The 17,795-nt window shown below is 44.0% G+C and overlaps 1 protein-coding gene across 9 annotated transcripts in view; it reads left to right on the plus strand.

Moving 5' to 3' along the window:
• Nucleotides 1–17,795, plus strand: part of NOVA1 (NOVA alternative splicing regulator 1) — a 922,724-nt gene that overhangs the window by 681,675 nt on the left and 223,254 nt on the right. For all 9 annotated transcript variants that reach the window (XM_069638522.1, XM_069638520.1, XM_069638514.1 and 6 more), the window contains exon 3: nt 16,404–16,570. In XM_069638522.1, coding sequence (XP_069494623.1) covers nt 16,490–16,570 — 81 coding nt within the window. In that variant the 5' untranslated portion in view covers nt 16,404–16,489. The remainder of the gene's footprint in view (nt 1–16,403; nt 16,571–17,795) is intronic.

The raw sequence follows: 17,795 nt of genomic DNA on the forward strand, positions 1-17,795 counted from the left end.
TCGAGGTAAAGACCCCTTCTTCTTGAGCCTTACGGACTGTAATGAAAATATCACATAAAAAGCCAAATCAGTCTTGTATACATTCGAGAATGATTTACTGTCTAAGATTGCCAATCAATTTAAAAATGGTATATTTAATGAGCCAATGTAGGTATACTATCTCATTTAGCGCATTTAACCCATCTAGTCATGGAGCCAGCTGGATGTGACCATGTTTGGGTACTACAAAGCATTCAGTTGCCAGTCTAGCAAAGATACTCAGGGGTAGTGCCTGTGTGTGAAGTATAACCATAGTTTAGTCCCATTCAGCCAGTGGAATTAGGTAGAACGAGACAATGTTTATCACCGCTACTTCCTTCATGAAGTATACAAAATTAGTGGGCAGTGTTATGCCGACTGACAATTCCTGGAAACAGGGAAGAGCCAAACGGAATATGTCAAATGTCAGTAAAACCTATAATCAGTGTCAAACATATTCGTAGCCGTAGAGACATTACAGACCTTTCTTTAGATTTACCTCTGCATATTCGTGTTCCTTGGCGTAATCAGAGTTTGCCAACGAAGCTTCATCACAAACGTACTTCGATAAATTGCTACAAATAGCCACCACCTACAGGCAAAGAACTCCTTATGAGTAATTACAAGATATGTAATGTCGGACCAATACGCCTCACTGGGCGCCAATTATAGTTTAGCTCTATTTGCAGTCAGATAATTGGCTCGAGAGGTCCAAGATATTAAAGGACAGTAATAACGAATTAGAAATGATAATTTAGTCAAGGCTCACCCCCTTGGAGGACTTTGCTGTCCCTATGCGTCCCACTATACTATTCTGTATTGGTAAGTTCAATTCTCCCAACAGATGTAGATCGCTGTAGAGAACAATGCTACCACTACGGATAACCCGATTCCAATACGTGCTGCAAAAGATTACTGCAGACGCTGTTACAGTAAAATATCCTAACCACAGACCGTGGCCAGTACTCGTGCATATGTAAGAAATATCTATCTACTAAAGCTCGAATTACTCACCCCTATGGGCAGGGCGACCACTGCTACACCATGTAGTGTGGTTAATGGCGTCAATCACCACGGCAACAGCACTCGCTGAATGCTTGTGGCGCCCGACATCTTGGATAAGTTTTATTGATTCACGCATACTAGCGCATCGAAGGACTTCCTAGGAAGCCTTCTACAGCCTAGACACAATCTTGGAATGGTGTCTTGTACATGAATGCAGGGCAACATGCCCCTTATCTCTGTGATAACAAATTCAACAAGCGCAACTCATCATATTCACACCAATCTTATGGTTGATCTTAAATATAGGTATGAAAAAACTACATCCCGGTACTTTTGGAAAAACGCACTATTTTTGCTCCAAAGCGTCAGCCAACATCTAAGTGGCTCAAATGTGATTAGTCGAAATACCTCACGTTATTCTCACGTAGGTAACACCAAACAATACTCATCTGTTATGTATGTAGCTAGTATTCACTTTTGATTGCTCATCTCACTCCAGTCTGTATTCTCAAATAACACCCTTAGTTAAATGTATCCCACATTGTTGCCATATTTGTGTAGTTCAATCCTATTTACAAGGAGCCCATATTGATTCTACAGACCAGGCTTCACAGTAACATTTACACATTACATCATTAATTGCAGATATTACAAATGCCTCTTTAATCTGTGATTAATACAATGCAACTCTGATTCCCATTCAAATGGATCAATTTCTTGCATAGTAAACAAGGGGATGCCCAATGGGTGCATCCAATTAAAATGATCAGACAAAAAAATGAGTGTTATATAAAACAATTCAAAGGGCAGTCTTCATTTAAGCCCTTCGGCTGAACGGTATCCAGTAGGTGGACCCAGTACATCTATCTCTGTAGAAGTAGAGACTGGTAGTTGCCCCCTCTCTGTGGGTGTTTAACTGTTTATTTGTTTGTTTATTTATTTGTAGGGCACCCAAACCCTTAGGTAGCTGGTATATATATATAATTACAATTTACAAGAGTACAGATATATACAGGAGCACAGTGTGCTTAATTACTTCCAATACTTGGAATTTCAATTGTGATATGGTGTGATGTTGATCGGAGAAGTGTCTGGCCCTGGGGACCTGGAATTATTACATCTTATATTCGATTTGAGCTCCGTCCATCGCTCTTTCACAGGTCTCATCGTCTGCCCAATGTAGAGCTTCCCACAGGGGCATTTTATTGTGTAAATCACACCTGAGGTGAGGCAGGTCGCAAAATCCCTCAGCTTTATTTTTTTTCCGGTTTGTGGATGTGAGATTGTGTCGCCCTTAATAACGTTGTTGCAATGGGTGTAACAAAGGCATGGGAATGCTACCTTCCTCCTAGTTTTTAAAAACAGTTGCTTCTCTCTGAAGGGTTTTTTCGGCCCTTACCAATTTGTCTCTCAAGTTCCTCCCTCGTTTAAAGGGCATCCTAGGGGCTTTTGGGAACAGTTTGTGTAGCATGGGGTCCTTATGAAGAATATTCCAGTGTTTTTAATGACCTTGCTAATTTGGAAGCTCTGTCACAAACATTTGGAGATAAACAGTAATGGTACCTCTTTAGTTCTGTTTCTATGCATGTGGAATGTATTCACCTACTCCTCTATCTTATGCGGCATCACTCTGATAGTTATGGTCCAAGAAACCGCAACAATGGCGGCAAAACTCTGTGTGCGCCAAAAACCTCCAAAACCGCGTGTTTAAATGCACAAAAAGATGGATGCACAACCTGCCACCCATGGTGCATACGTGGTGGGATAGAGCACACACTGCAGAAAATGTGCTAGTGGGCTCCCTGACCAGCAAACAGAGTGTAGAGAGAGATGCAGCGTTTTGCAAATGAAACTCCAAAATGTGCGTATAAATGACATTGTCTTTGTTGCTAAAAACTCCAAAATGCCTATACACAACACTTCTCAACATTCAAAATCTTGCTTGGCGCTAAAACTTATGTAATCTAATGAAGCATGGCGAATATACAAAGTCTTAAAGTGTAAAGAGCAAAACATTTCCTCAGACAAACTGGATTGTCTGAAAACTGACAACTCCCGTCAAAATCTGTGTGCAGTACACTGGCTACCTGTGGATGACAGCTGTCAGATGAGCTGAAGTATCTAAACTAAAGTCTGCCTGGTTAGCAAACATAAAAGGATTGTTGCTAAAAGGAATACAGATCTCAGTTGTGTTTTTGATCCCACAGATGTAAAGCTAAGAAAGTAATGTATTTATGTTTGATGCAACAAGTTTGGTTTTTGCTGGATTAAGAAGTTAAGAATAAATTAGCCTGGCTGAGCTGCACGAAGTGGAAAAACAGGTTTCTCCCAAGGAGAGGGAAATTCTCTCAGCAGAAACTCGCTGATAGATGATAATTGTAGGTTAGGCCAGACTCTTGTCTACAGAAACATAATGACCAATGACAGATCCTTGAGCCCAGGAAACGGAGGTGTGAAAGGGTCGTAAACTGCTCTTGGAATGAAGTCCCTAAAGGAGGGGGCTGTTCCTGAACTCCAGGGAGAGACAAATGGACAGACCATTTGCTGTTAAGAATGAACAATGAACAATGTTTAGAGACTCATAACTTATGATTCAAAGTGGTGAAAAATATATAAATAACAGATCTGTTAGTTTAAGTTTTGGCTGCACATTTTAAGAGGTGGTAGAGCTGTGTAACATATTCTGGACAGGAGTGACAATATATGTGGTTTTATGTGAACTGTGTTAATGCTAGAATTGTGAAAATGTACATACACATCCCTATGTTAAACGCACACATTTGCGGTAATTTGCAGAACATTTGGAAAATGTGTTCAATAAAAGGACAAAATTCTGTAGAAAGGTGAAACAAGATCCCCAGTTGTAGGATTTTGATGAGCAGATGCTACATAAAATATGGAATCTTTGTGTGTGATTTATGTAGAGGTGACCAATGTAGAAATATGTATTTAGGATAACATCTGATTTTAGTACTAGTGGCTAAGGGGAGGTTTCTAAGGACTGTAAAGTTAAACCATAAATGCGACATAATCCGGCCTTGATCCAATCACTCAAATGCAAGGCGGAGATGAGGTCTTGATCCAATCCCAGATCAAAGGGGCAAGTTTAGTTAAGCTGGCCCATACACCCATTTTGTGATGTCATTTGAAAGGATAAATAGAGACAGCTGACAACACATAGGAACTCACTGATTCACTCACTTTCCTGATTCCGGCTAAGCACTCTGATCCAGCATCCTACATCCAGCCTTTAATATCCTTCCAGATCCAGATGCCAAGACTCTTGCCAAGCAGGAGAGAACGATTCACTTTCATCATGGCTTAAATCCTCAAACTTATTCTTACAACTGTGTAGCGCTGTGGTGTGGGAAGGCCTTCTGAGCTAGTATCCTGAAACTATCGGGCTTGCTACTACAAGGCTCGCCTGAGGAACTCGCTATCCAGCTGATTTGAAATACCCACAAACAAGAAGGGCAGATCTTGTGCAAAACCGGTGACCGGCCTAGTTGATCCAGTCCCGTGACTGATGTACTGTCCTTCCTTGACAGACCCAATTTATGACCAGAACTGACGGTCCAATTTAATAACTTATTCTGTAAGTAAGTAAGTATTAATAGGAAGAACTGTGACCCATAATATATTTGCATTGTATGATCCCAATCTCAAACCCATCCCATCTTTTATTCAGAACCATAGTATTGCTAGAACTATCTTAGCGTTGACTTTTCTCTCGTCTGTATTACTAAACCCTAACTTCTCCAGCATTGGATCTTTCATGGATTCACATGCTTAGAATATTCCCCGTCGTCAGACTGGGAACCCTCGGTACACATATATGGTCGTTTCCAATAGGAAAAAACTTCCGACACTTGTGTGTCCTATCCCCGTCTACGTCCTCTCCGGGGCCGCCCACGCACGCCCCGTTGGACGCAATAGTATACAAGCCACGCCCCCGCGGGTCCCGTCAGATTTCAACCGTCTCCAAAGATAGTGGGATCTCCTCGCGTAGTCTCTACTGCTAGATTTTTCGAATTGTCGAACTCCTGTGAGTTTGTTAATTTTATCAGACGGCAGACCAGTGTGAAATATGTAAAGGTTTTTCCCAGAAAACCCTGAAGATGACGGTCAGTCAGAGGTGGGCTCTGTGCGCAGCGTGGCCTCTGCGAAAACATCAGGAGCCCCTCGACGCTCAACTTCGTCGGAACCTCCGGCTAAGAAGTCACGACCTGCGGAAAAGGACGTTCCACGAAGTCACTCTTCTAAGGACTCTTCTAAAGACTCTGCAAGAAAGACATCTTCGTCAACTTCGTCGAAGAAAGGAAAGGAGAGGCCTAAATCCTCCTCCTCGGGCGATCAACACAGATCAGCCACGAGTAGAGATTCGGATAAACGCAGGGAGAGCGCTGTGAAGGCGGGACCGCCTAAACCACCTGCAGGCCCAACGTCGACGACGACGAACCAGTCGGTGTCCTCACTGCCGCTGACGCAGTCGATTTCACCCGTCATCAACCCAGCGACGACCTCGTCGACGATGTCCTCGTCGACGGAAGTTCTGGCCTGGAGACCAGAAGTATTTGATATGGGGTTGCCTGACACATTGCTACAGGAACAGGCAGCGTCAATTGCCTCGAAAGAAGACGACGGCTTCAGAATTGTGAGCCCGGAGGACCTCGGTCTACGAGCCAGGTTTCCATCATGAGCAACCTGCTCTCAGGTGTTTACCCAACCTCCAAGCTCTCAGGCGACCCTGTCCATGGAGGTACTGTCCTCCTTACACTCGCTGCTGAAATCGCTGGACGAAAGGCTTCCACCTGTACCGTCGACACCCCCCGTCGACGAGCCCGGCCCTTCACACCGCCCGACCAGATCGATCGGGGTTCCAACTACTCCAGCAGTCCAGGAGGAAGGTGAGCTTTCGGACTCCCTATCTGACCACGGGTCAGCGTCAGATATATCCCTCTCACCATCTAGGGATCCATCCTGGGTGTCGGATGTGGAAATGGAAACACCAAAGAGTCCCACTCACCCGTCACCACCGGACGATATAGGTGCCTTTCATTCTATGATGGAAAAAGCGTGCAAGGAGTTTGGCCTGGTCCAACAGGAGGAGAAAAAGGACTGTTTTCTTTTTGACCATATGGGCAAGAGTAGACGCTCAATATTCTCAATACCCATTTTAGACCATGTCTGGAAAGAAGGTGTTCAAACCATGCGTCACCCATTTTCTGAGCCGGCTGTCAAAGGCCGCATTGAAAAGAAATTTAAAGTACCAGACTCTACACCGAAGTGTCTTTCGGCTCAACCTACACCGGACTCGGTGGTGTCGTCGGCGGCGACGAGAAAAGCAAAGGCCCAACATGAATGCTCTACCCCTCCAGATAATGAGGCGAGGCGCCAAGACGTGTTTGGTAAAAAGGTTCTTTCTGTGGGGGCCTCAATGGTGAAAGCAGCTAACTCCCTGGCGATTGTGGCCAGATATGACAGGGAGATGTGGCACAGACTGGCACCTATCCTGGACCACCTCCTGGAAGAACATAGAAGAACGGCGATGTCCCTGGTTCGAGAAGGCGAAGAAGCATCGAATCATGCTATTAACATAGCGGTGTACCTGGCAGATTCGGGTTTTAAACAAATAAATAACGGAGTTGCTCTAAGACGCCAGGCTTGGCTTAAGTGCACCAACTTCAGACCCGAAGTACAGTATAAAGTTTTGGACATGCCCTTCGAAGGTGATCTTCTATTTGGAGAAAAGGTGGACGAGGCCTTGAAGGGCATGAAGGAGGACTCAGATACAGCACGCTCGTTGGGTTCTCTCCAGAGTGGTAAGCCCTTTCGTTCTTTTCGTCCCTTTAGAGGAGCATCTGGAAACTCAAGATTCTCAGCAACCAGGGATAGATCTTTTGGTAGATCAGCGTATCCTTCCCAAGGATATAGACGCGCCTCTCAGACCTCAAGCCGGCGCAGAAACTTCCAGTCTTCCAAGAGACGACCAACTTATTCGCCGTCGACGAGCAAACAGAAAGACCAGCAATGACGGGAAGCGTACCGTTCTGGGAGGAAGAGTGTCAAGCTGCATCGAGGAATGGGAGACCATCACAACAGATCAGTGGGTTTTGGACACTGTGAGGTACGGACATTCCCTACTATTCCAATGCAAACCTCCAAAATGTCCACCAATACACCTATCCCAGCCACATCTAAACATCTTGCGGCAGGAAGTAACTCTCATGTTACAGAAAGGCACCATCGAATTAGTCCCTGCATCGCAGAAAGGCCTAGGGGTATACTCACGGTGTTTTGTGGTAAGGAAGCCAAACGGAAAATGGCGCCCTATTCTCGACCTGCGAGACCTCAACAAACCCTACAAAGTCAAAAATTCAAAATGCTTACACTGCAGGAGGTGATCAGATCCGTCCAAAGGGACGATTTTTTGGCGTCACTAGATCTACAGGACGCGTACTTCCACATTCCGGTGTGTCAAAAACACAGGAGGTTTTCCGAGGTTCATGGTAGGTCAGACACACTACCAATTTGCAGTGCTCCCATTTGGTCTAAAGTCCTCCCCAAGAACGTTTACAAAATGTTTGGCACCTGTGGCAGCCTGGCTGCGAAAGGGAGGGCATCATGTATACCCGTACCTCGACGACTGGCTTGTGAGGGGATCCTCCCCAGCGTCGACCAACGACAGCGTACAAGCTACCTTACAACTTCTGCAATGACTGGGGTTCGCAGTGAACTTCGAAAAGTCTTCTCTAAAGCCCTCAAGGAGCTTGAAGTTCTTGGGAGCTCAATTCGAAACCCACTCGGGAATAGTGAAACCGTCCCTAGACAGAATATTAAAGATCGAACAACTGACGAGTCAACTTCGTGAGAAAATATGTGGCAATCCTGGGTTCCATGGCTTCGTGCATCCACCTAGTAGCAAACTGCCGATTGTTCATGAGGCCTCTACAGGAGTTCCTGTCGGACAGATGGAAACAGGCCACGGCCGGTGGTCAGACAGGATAACCGTCGACGACAAGGGTGTCATCAGATCCCTCCAATGGTGGAAAATCTTTCACAACCTGGACAGAGGGGTTCCTCTACAAGAGCCGGAATTTCAGAACACCATCATCACGGACGCCTCCCTGACGGGCTCGGGAGCACACATGAACGATCATCAAACCCAGGGCAGATGGTCTTCGACCGAATCGCACCTACACATCAACGTGCTGGAACTGAGGGCAGTGAGATGGGCCTTGAAATCATTCCTTCCACATATCAAAGGATCAAAAGTAAGAGTGCTGACAGACAACACGACAGCCATGTTCTACTTGATAAAGCAAGGCGGCACCAGATCCAGGACCCTTTCGGCGGAAGCTCAAAAGATCTGGCACTGGGCGTTGAAACACAACATATCCTTAGTGGCTTACCATCTCCCGGGTGTGAAGAATGTGCAAGCGGATTCCCTGAGCAGGACAATGGCTCAAATACACGAGTGGGAGCTGGACACCGGTCAGCTACAAATAATCTTCGAAAGGTGGGGGACCCCCTCAATCGACCTCTTCGCAACAAAAGAAAACAGGAAATGCGAACAGTTCGCGAGCAGATGGCCTCAAAAAGGATCCCTGGGGGAAGCGTTCTTGTTTCCTTGGACGGACAAATTCCTGTACGCTTTCCCTCCGTTCCCACTTATACGGAGGACAATCCAGGGGATTCGCAGGTACAAAATGCCGGGTCATTCTAGTGGCACCGTATTGGCCGAGACAACCATGGTTTTCCGACCTCCTACATCTGTCGTTGGAACAGCCTATAACTCTCCAGAAAGTGCCGAACCTACTGTCCAGGGACAACGGAACGGTGTGGCACCACAATCCGGACAGCCTCAACTTAATAGCATGGCTCCTAACTTTTCAGAGTTTGGCAGCTTGAAAGTCTCGTCGGATTGCCGGAGAATTCTGCAGGCGGCTAGGGCCCCTTCGACTAACAAATCATACATATGCAAATGGCGAAGGTTCTGTACGTGGTGTCAAACACAGGTGTCAAACACAGCACGAAATTCAGCCTTTAGAAGTAACCCCTGAACAAATTCTTCCGTATCTTCACCTAGCTGAGTGTGGGCTGTCATCATCGTCCATCAAAGTGCACTTGGCGGCCATTTCAAGGTTTACGAGGAGGAGACAGTCTTCACCATTATTCAGTGACAGACTGGTGAAACATTTCATGAGGGTCTCTTTAGAACTTTCCCCCCTACGAAACGGTTCCCACCGTCGTGGAGGTTAAATGTGGTGTTGGCTGCCTTAATGAAGCCTCCATTTGAGCCAATGTCCTCTTCATCCATGCAGTTCCTATCTTGGAAACTGGCTTTCTTAATTGCCATTACATCGGCTAGAAGAATGTCGGAATTACAGGCACTGGTCATAGATCCTCCATATATGAGATTCTTTAAGGACAAAGTAATTTTATCAACTAACCCTACTTTCATCCCGAAAGTACCGACAGTCTATCACAAGCACTCGACCCTGGTCCTTCCTACTTTCTTTGCGTCCCCGTCGGCGGCGGCGGAAAAAGCCCTTCATACTCTGGACGTCAAAAGGGCGTTAAAATTTTACCTGCAAAGGACGCAAGATATCAGAACTACCAGACAGTTGTTCATTGCCTACGGTCCGTCGACGAGAGGAAGGGCAATCTCCAAGCAAGGCCTGGCTCGTTGGGTCTCTTCGGCAATTACTTTTAGTCACTCCAAGGCTGGGAGACCCCTACAAGGACGCCCTAGAGCCCATTCCACGAGATCGACAGCCTCCTCCGCGGCTCTATGGGCAGGAATTCCTCTGACAGACATCTGCCAGGCGGCGGCATGGTCTGTCCCACACACGTTTACACGCCATTACTGCCTGGAAAGGCAGCACGCGGATGAGGTACAGATGGGACGGGCAGTGCTAAGCCATCTGTTTCAATGAGGTAAGCCAAGTACGGTGAAACTGTTGTCGCTTACTTTGCCTATTATATATATATATATATATATATATATATATATATATAGGTGGGTGGATAATTGTGTATAGATGCATAACTATGTATTATGGAAATGCTTATATCAGAAAATAAGTTGCGGCTTACATACATATTTGAACTGGGGGTGTTTTTTTTGTCTTTGTGAATGTAAATTACATTGCACTCTCACCTCCTTCTTCGATGATACTGCTATACAATCTATTCTAAGCATGTGAATCCATGAAAGATCCAATGCTGGAGAAGGGAGTAGTTTCTTACCTGTAACTCCATTTCTCCAGCGTTGGTATCTTTCATGGATTCACATGCACCCACCGGCCTCCCCGGAATGCAATGTGCAAGATATGTATGTAAGCCGGTCCCCCCCACCCCCCTTTTCTCTTTGGAGGGGCCGAAATCTGACGGGACCCGCGGGGGCGTGGCTTGTATACCATTGCGTCCAACGGGGCGTGCGTGGGCGGCCCCGGAGAGGACGTAGACGGGGATAGGACACACAAGTGTCGGAAGTTTTTTCCTATTGGAAACGACTATATATGTGTACCGAGGGTTCCCAGTCTGACGACGGGGAATATTCTAAGCATGTGAATCCATGAAAGATACCAACGCTGGAGAAATGGAGTTACAGGTAAGAAACTACTCCCTTCTTATTGATCTGATTAAGAAAGGTAATTCCCAAACCAAACGGAAAATGGAGTATCACACATGAATTGTTATGAGCGGCCGTGAATTACAGATTCCTGTGTGGCATTCTCTTTTCTGTAGTCTTTGATATAGTATAAGAAAACCTATCTGTCATTTCTAAATCCAAATTTCTGTTTTCTATTCTCATGCCTATTTTGCAAAAAACGACTTTTACTAAAACCGCCAAAACTCCCTCAGTTTTTATGATAGAAGTGAAATTTCAACTCCTACTTGTAGCTAACATCCTTAGCTATTCATAGAACCCCAAGTGCCCGTTATAGTGAAAATCGCATAAGGAAAAGTTTGCCGCGATTCGACCTTCTGAGAAATTTTACACGTGTGAATTAGCTTTAAATTATTTCCTACTTTGACTTTGAGATGTCAAATGTTTTCTTCTGACTAAATTATTGCTTGTGATTGTTTGCATCTGTTCAAAGCGGCTCCCATAAGAAGTTATAATAATTTAAGTATTTTTGACCACATTTGGTGTGTTTGCTCAGCCAATTCCAAAGGCAATTGCAAAGCCATTCTGACAGTGAAAAGTCAATTCCGTTTTTCTCTTGTGTTTGTAGAGGGAAGGTGGGAGTGATATTATGTTTGATTGTTGTTATTCCTGAGTACCTGCTCTCTCCTCACATCTGTTTAAATTGCTTATTGGTGGGTTGAGGGCTGCTGCAGGGGGAACCTCTAACCATAGTGCTATCTGTTCCAAACCAACCCAGAAGTATTCTTTTCTGTGCTGCATTTGTTTTGTGCTCATTACTTGATTCCTAGTGCATTAAAGATATTATTCAGTGTTCTGTCACCCCATTGGTGATTTTTGTTTACCTATTAAAATATATTGTGATCTAATTTCGAAATACATAAATAAATATTTACCTTTGCAAACCAGCCTGATTCCTGGTGCAGTGTGACCGGGGCGGCGGGGGTCTCTCAGGAGAAGGGTGTGATATGAGTGGTATATCATTCAGAATATTGAACTTATAGATACAAATAAATAAGGGTTTCATTTGCGCACTACACGCTGGGCGTGACTTGGGTGTGTCCCAGATTGAAATCACTTACATGCATCAACAATTGATCTTTCCACATACCCGTAGATCTTGATTTTGCTTCATTTAGAACTTCCACAGGGTATCCTCTTTTCTTAAATTTATCCACCAATGTTAAACATTCTGTGTCCAGGCCCACCGGGTCTGATATTATTCTTTTTAACCTGAGAATTTGTCTGTAAGGCAAACTTTTGAACATTTCTCTGGGATGAAAGCTTGTATAATTGGCCTATGCTTGTAATATTACCAATACCCCTCTCTCTGGCTTATCTTGGGAACCATCTCATATTAAATATCCAGGGCTTTGCATTACTAAAGACATCTACACCACTATCAATCTTAATACTAATTCTCTAATTGAAAAGGTCACTGAAATGACTGAAAGGGGGTCGCCTCTTTTTCTGTCTTGGTGGGGACGCCTTGACACTATTAAAATTATGATCAGCCCTATCATTCTCTACTCACTATCCATGATCCCCACTGTAATTAATTCCTCCTTCGATAAGAAGCTTGACTCCCTTCTTCTTAAATTTCTATGGAATCATAAAACACCACGTATTGCCATTAATGAATTAAACTTCCCAAATCCTCAGGAGGAGTAAAATTTCCTAATGTCCAACTGTATCAAAAATCTTTTATCCTGAAACAATTAGCCATTTTTAAACATTATGTATCCCATCTTGATAATGCTCCTCTACGGGTCAATATTGAAGCTAGTCATAGCTTTCTTCTTTCCCATTCCCACTTTCTAATAACCTCATCATGGCCCACCATCACTACTTTTCCTTCATTACACTTTTTCTAAATTATCTGGTATAAACTGCCTGCTAATTCTTTCACTGAGATTAATCCTGATGATTTCTTTCTTTGTTTCAATAAGCAAAACCCTACCAAATCTAATCTTTCGATTTTATATATAGATTGATTGATTGATTGATATTTTATTTCTATCGCGCTCATACACAAGTGTTTCAGAGCGCGACAAGGCAAGGGAGGGGAACAGGGGAGAACAAAACAGCGATCCTACTAGGCCCAGTGACATTGCGAACGCACAAGTGCATGGGAGAGGGGGGAGGGGAAAAGTGCATGGAAGGGGGAGAGGTGGAAAGTGCAAAGCAGAGGAGAAACAGATAAATAACAGTAAATAAATAATAAAGGAAACAAACAGTGGTAATGCAGCCAGCAATTTGCAAGTGCTAGGTTTAAGGCAGCACACAGGGTAGGTCCGATAAGTGCAGGAAGAAAAAGGGGGGGCTGTATGGGTACAGATACAGACCCCAGTGCAAGGGGTTGCCCGGAGGCAGTGCAGGAGGGTGACAGGATGAGCAGGTACCTGGGCCCAAAAGACAGAGGGTGGCCAGGTGCACGGTGCCAAGAGAGAACAGATCAGCAGGGGGGAGGGGGAGCGAAGGCAGAAGAAAAGAGGGAGGTCTTGAGGTGCTTCCGGAACCGGAGATGGTTCTCCTCAAGTTTTAGAGTGGCAGGGAGGCTGTTCCAGAGGGAGGCCCCAGCCGAAGACAGAGATCTACCCTCAGCTCGTTTCTTAGAAAAACGACTGACCCTGAGTGAGTTAGAGGTAGAGGAGCGAAGAGCTCGAGAGGGGAGGTATTTGCAGAGGGATAGCTGAAGCTATTTTGGACTCTGGCCCCAGAAAGCCCTGTGGACAATGCAGAGGGTTTTGAATTTAATCCTTGCATCCACTGGTAGCCAGTGAAGAGATTTCAGAGCTGGAGAGATAGGATCCCAGGGCTTGAGGCCAAGGACAAGTCTCGCAGTCCTGTTCTGGATTATTTGCAGAGGGCGGGAGTAGAGGCAAGTAGATTTAGAAAGGGGCTGTTACAATAGTCCAAGCTAGAGAGAACCAGAGCTTGAGATACCATGAGCTTCTGGGGAAGGAGAGGAAAGGCAGAGTGCCTCTGAGGAGGTGCAGTCGAAAACCTTACTTTTTAGAGACCTCTGAGATGTGGGCGGAGAAGGAAAGGGTGGAGTCAAAGATGACCCGAGGTTCTTAGCCTCGCAGGTGGGGGTAGGAGGAGGGCCAAGGGAGGCCGACCAGAGAGTGAGGGGAAAGGATGGTGAAGGTGTGCCGATGAGGAGGATCTCTGTCTTGCTGGCATTCAGACAAAGATCATTGGCGGCACACCAATCTTGAATGGCAGCTAGGCAATCAGAGATGAGAGAGGGAGAGGAGGTGGCAGTGGGCAGTCTGAGAATGAGTTGAGTGTTGTCAGCGTAGCACTGGAAATTTGAGCAGAAAATGGCAATGCAGTGGGAAAGAGTTGCCAGGTATTGGTTGAAAAGCCAGGGCGGGGGGTTAGACCCCTGGGGAACACCACAGGTAGAGAGGAAGATAGATGAAAAGAAGGACCCAAGTTGGGCCAGGGAGGGTCGATCTGAGAGGAAAGAGGTCAGCCAGGTCAGAGCCTGATCAGTGATACCCAAGTTTTCACGGAGACGGTTGAGCAGGATGGTATGGTTGACCGTGTCGAAGGCAGAAGAGAGATCGAGGAGGATGAGGACAGAGGGAATGTTAGAGTCAAGGTTGGTGAGCAGATCTTCACGGATGTTTAGTAGAGCAGTTTCCATGCTTCTGGCCGCTCTGAAGCCAGACTGGTGGTCATGGACACAGACAACAGAATTGGAATGAAGGTTAAGCTGAGAGATGGCCAACTTTTCCAGGAGTTTGCCAAGAAAGGGAGTAATGGAAATTGGGCGATAGTTAGCTGGACAAGAAGGATCAGCTGTGGGTTTCTTGAGAAGAGGATGCACGAAGGAGTGCTTCAGAGGGGAGGGGAAGGATACAGAGGCAAATGAGTGGTTGCAAAAATCAGCAAGGGTACACTTCAGATATCAAATGTCCCCTTGCAGACGATTTGTTCACAATATAGTATTCCCATTTCTGATCTCCCCTTTTACACATCCCTAATCAAATCAATTACTAAATTCCTACCTACCTTTAATCAGAAATCCCCCTCTCCCTTTCTAAACCTTTTAATTAATAATCCCTCCATTAATGCGGCTATATTTTATACGTTTCTAAATGACCCTCCCTCTCCTAACTCACTTAATCTTAGTACCATCAGATAATGGGAAATTGACTGGAATCTTCAACCCTCCTCAGATCATTGGACCAAAATTTGGAACGTATGTCAATTCACGTCCCCCGCCACCAACCTTACCCAAACCTACTTTTTCATTTTCAACCCCTGCTTTTCTTATCCCCACACATATTGCTAAAGCTTTAGATAGTGTATCTAATAATTGTTGGTCATGTTCTGAACCAAATGCAGATTTTACTCATTTAATTTTTTTATTTAAATATGTTCATGCTTTCTGGTCTAAAGTTTGTTCGAGCATGCAATCAATTTTTCATTTAACAGAACCACTAACGCTTGCTAATCTCATGATTGGCTCAATATTTAATCCTGTTATAAGTCAAATTGATTCTCCTTCTTTGTTTAACTTGTTAATAAACATTGCTTTTCAAAATATTACAGGTAATTGGAAGAATGCTACTAATCTTTCACACAATACCTGGTGGAATTCTATATGCTCCATCCATCGAATGGAACAATGTCATGCTTCTTTATTTGATTACGTACAAAAATTTAACTGAAAATGGAATAGACTCATACATTATTTGAATACTCATGATTAGCTGATCTGAACTATTTTAGTGATGCATCCCTTCCTGGTTCTTACCTAATGTTTTATGTCCTGTTATTGTGTCTATGTTTCCCCCTGTTCTGTCTTATTCATTATTATATCCAAAAAAGTTAAATGAAACCCTTAGACTAAACATGTTTTTATCAATTATATAAGTTTTGACATTGCAAATTTATATAGTTTTAACATGGAAAGTTATGTTGTTTAACTAACTCTGTATTATTTGCCTTTGTTCTATTCTGACAATACAAATATTTAAACACAGTGTGTGGAATATGAATATGTTTGATAAATGTTTAAAATAATGGTTGTAAATCGTGACCATAACCTGTATGACAAATCTATAACAGAACAGGAAAAAAACAGAGGATGTTACGATAGGGGAGAAAGCAATGTGTGAATCAAAGAAGAATAGTTGATAGTGAAAAATACACTTTAGACAAACGTATCTTTTTTATGGATGATAATATATCTCATTAAATCCCAGTGCAGACATTGCAATGTTTTGTTATCTCTTCTCTGAAGTGTTCATAATATATATTTGCCATATTGATGATGGATCACCAATGATTCATACAGTGCTCACCGAATTGTGTGCCCTGAGGCCCATGGGCATGTGGCACGTTATAATCTTTTTTAAAAAAGTAGCCTCTTTCGTTTTCTTATCCCTCTACTCATGCATCATGGCATGCCCAAGCACCCACTCCTTTATGCTTTACCCTCTGGGCAATCCATTGACCTTGCGAACTGAAACCTCTTGTGTTTGGTGCCTACTAGTTGTGCTGCTCCTTTGGGGTTGGGGGTTGTATGACACTGCACTAGAATGCATTGATTAAACGTTGCTTATTATTTGTTTTCCTAAATCTATCCCAAATACAGCAAAACTATTTCTGTAAATTTGCAATTTCTTTTTTTAATATTAAAATTAGTAATGCATATGTGAAACCTTAACAACCATGAGTAACAAGATAACTTCCTCTTATTGTTTAGGGACTACGGAGCGGGTATGTTTGATCCAGGGAACAGTTGAAGCACTGAATGCGGTTCATGGCTTCATCGCGGAGAAAATTCGCGAAATGCCTCAAAATATGGCCAAAGCTGAACCTGTCAGCATCCTGCAGCCCCAGACCACCGTAAATCCTGACCGCATCAAACAAGTAAGTTGCTGCCTGGAAGTAAATCGAGGGCATTATATTAGCGTACTATTTCTATGAGTAACAACAAAGCTACCATTATTGTTTCAAATCTGTTGCACGTTGTTGTAGGATAGGCATGACTTTGTTGTATTAGATATTCCATAGTCTTCTTTTACTGTAGAGTTCCTTTTCTCTGCTCCTTTTTTTCAGCTCGGCCGTAACGTTTTACAACACAATATGTGCCTCCCTCAATTATTTGCCCAATGGCAATGGGATAGTAACCCATATTACTGCTAACTAGTTTTTTATCCACTCTTCACTCAGTAATTAGGGGTACAGCCATGACACACGTAGAACAATTTAAGACATCAGCCTGTCCTAGTCTTTTTGTCAATTTCATGTCTTGCCAAAGCATGGAACCATTAGGAAATACAACATGTACATACTGATAAACAATAAACGTAATCTAAATATGATGCCTATATATTTAATGTCCATGATCCATACGTTTGTACATGAAAACATTGCATTTATCAGCAAAACATGAAAGGGTGATGCATCACCAGCATCATTATTTAATAGACAGTGTTGGATTTAAACAAGAGCATGGGAGCCACTCTACTGAGAACGAACATGGGCCACATACCCTGTTCTATGGAATGTCTTCCACTCTGGAGGGTCTACAACCACGTTTGAGCTCACTGCAGCCTTCACAGAGGAAACATATACATTTGCATCAGTCCGGTCCCACCCACAGGGTAAATCCAGCACCAAAATGCATGTTGGCTTTACTTAGAAACACTTAGAGGTGTGTTACAAGATGCATACAGCATCACTAAGCTACATGAGATCCCTTACCATCTAGACTGGTGCATACTCCTATTAACGCAGTGAGACATCTTAAGGTTTAGTTTCAGTCTAGGTACATCACAATTTGCCAGATTGTGTAGCCCATCGTTCTTGTGTCCCCCTCCATTATTAACTGAAAAGTAATCACTGCAGTGGGATGTGCTGGGATCAGCATTATGCTTATGCCCCCACAAGAAAATGTACCTCCCTATTGAGCAAGTGGAAGCCCTAATTAACATATACATGGCCTTTCCCGGCTGAGCCGGCATATAATCCAGGCAGACCTCTGCCAAGCAAGTTAGAACGTTCATAAACATTTCAACTTTGCTGTTTAGTTTTGCCCCAGACATGTACTCTGATGCCCCATCACACTGCTCCATGCTTGTGGAAATTCGCG

The sequence above is a fragment of the Ambystoma mexicanum genome, chromosome 14 (assembly GCF_040938575.1).
Source record: "Ambystoma mexicanum isolate Mex_15411 chromosome 14, UKY_AmexF1_1, whole genome shotgun sequence".
Taxonomy (NCBI): Eukaryota; Metazoa; Chordata; class Amphibia; order Caudata; family Ambystomatidae; genus Ambystoma; species Ambystoma mexicanum.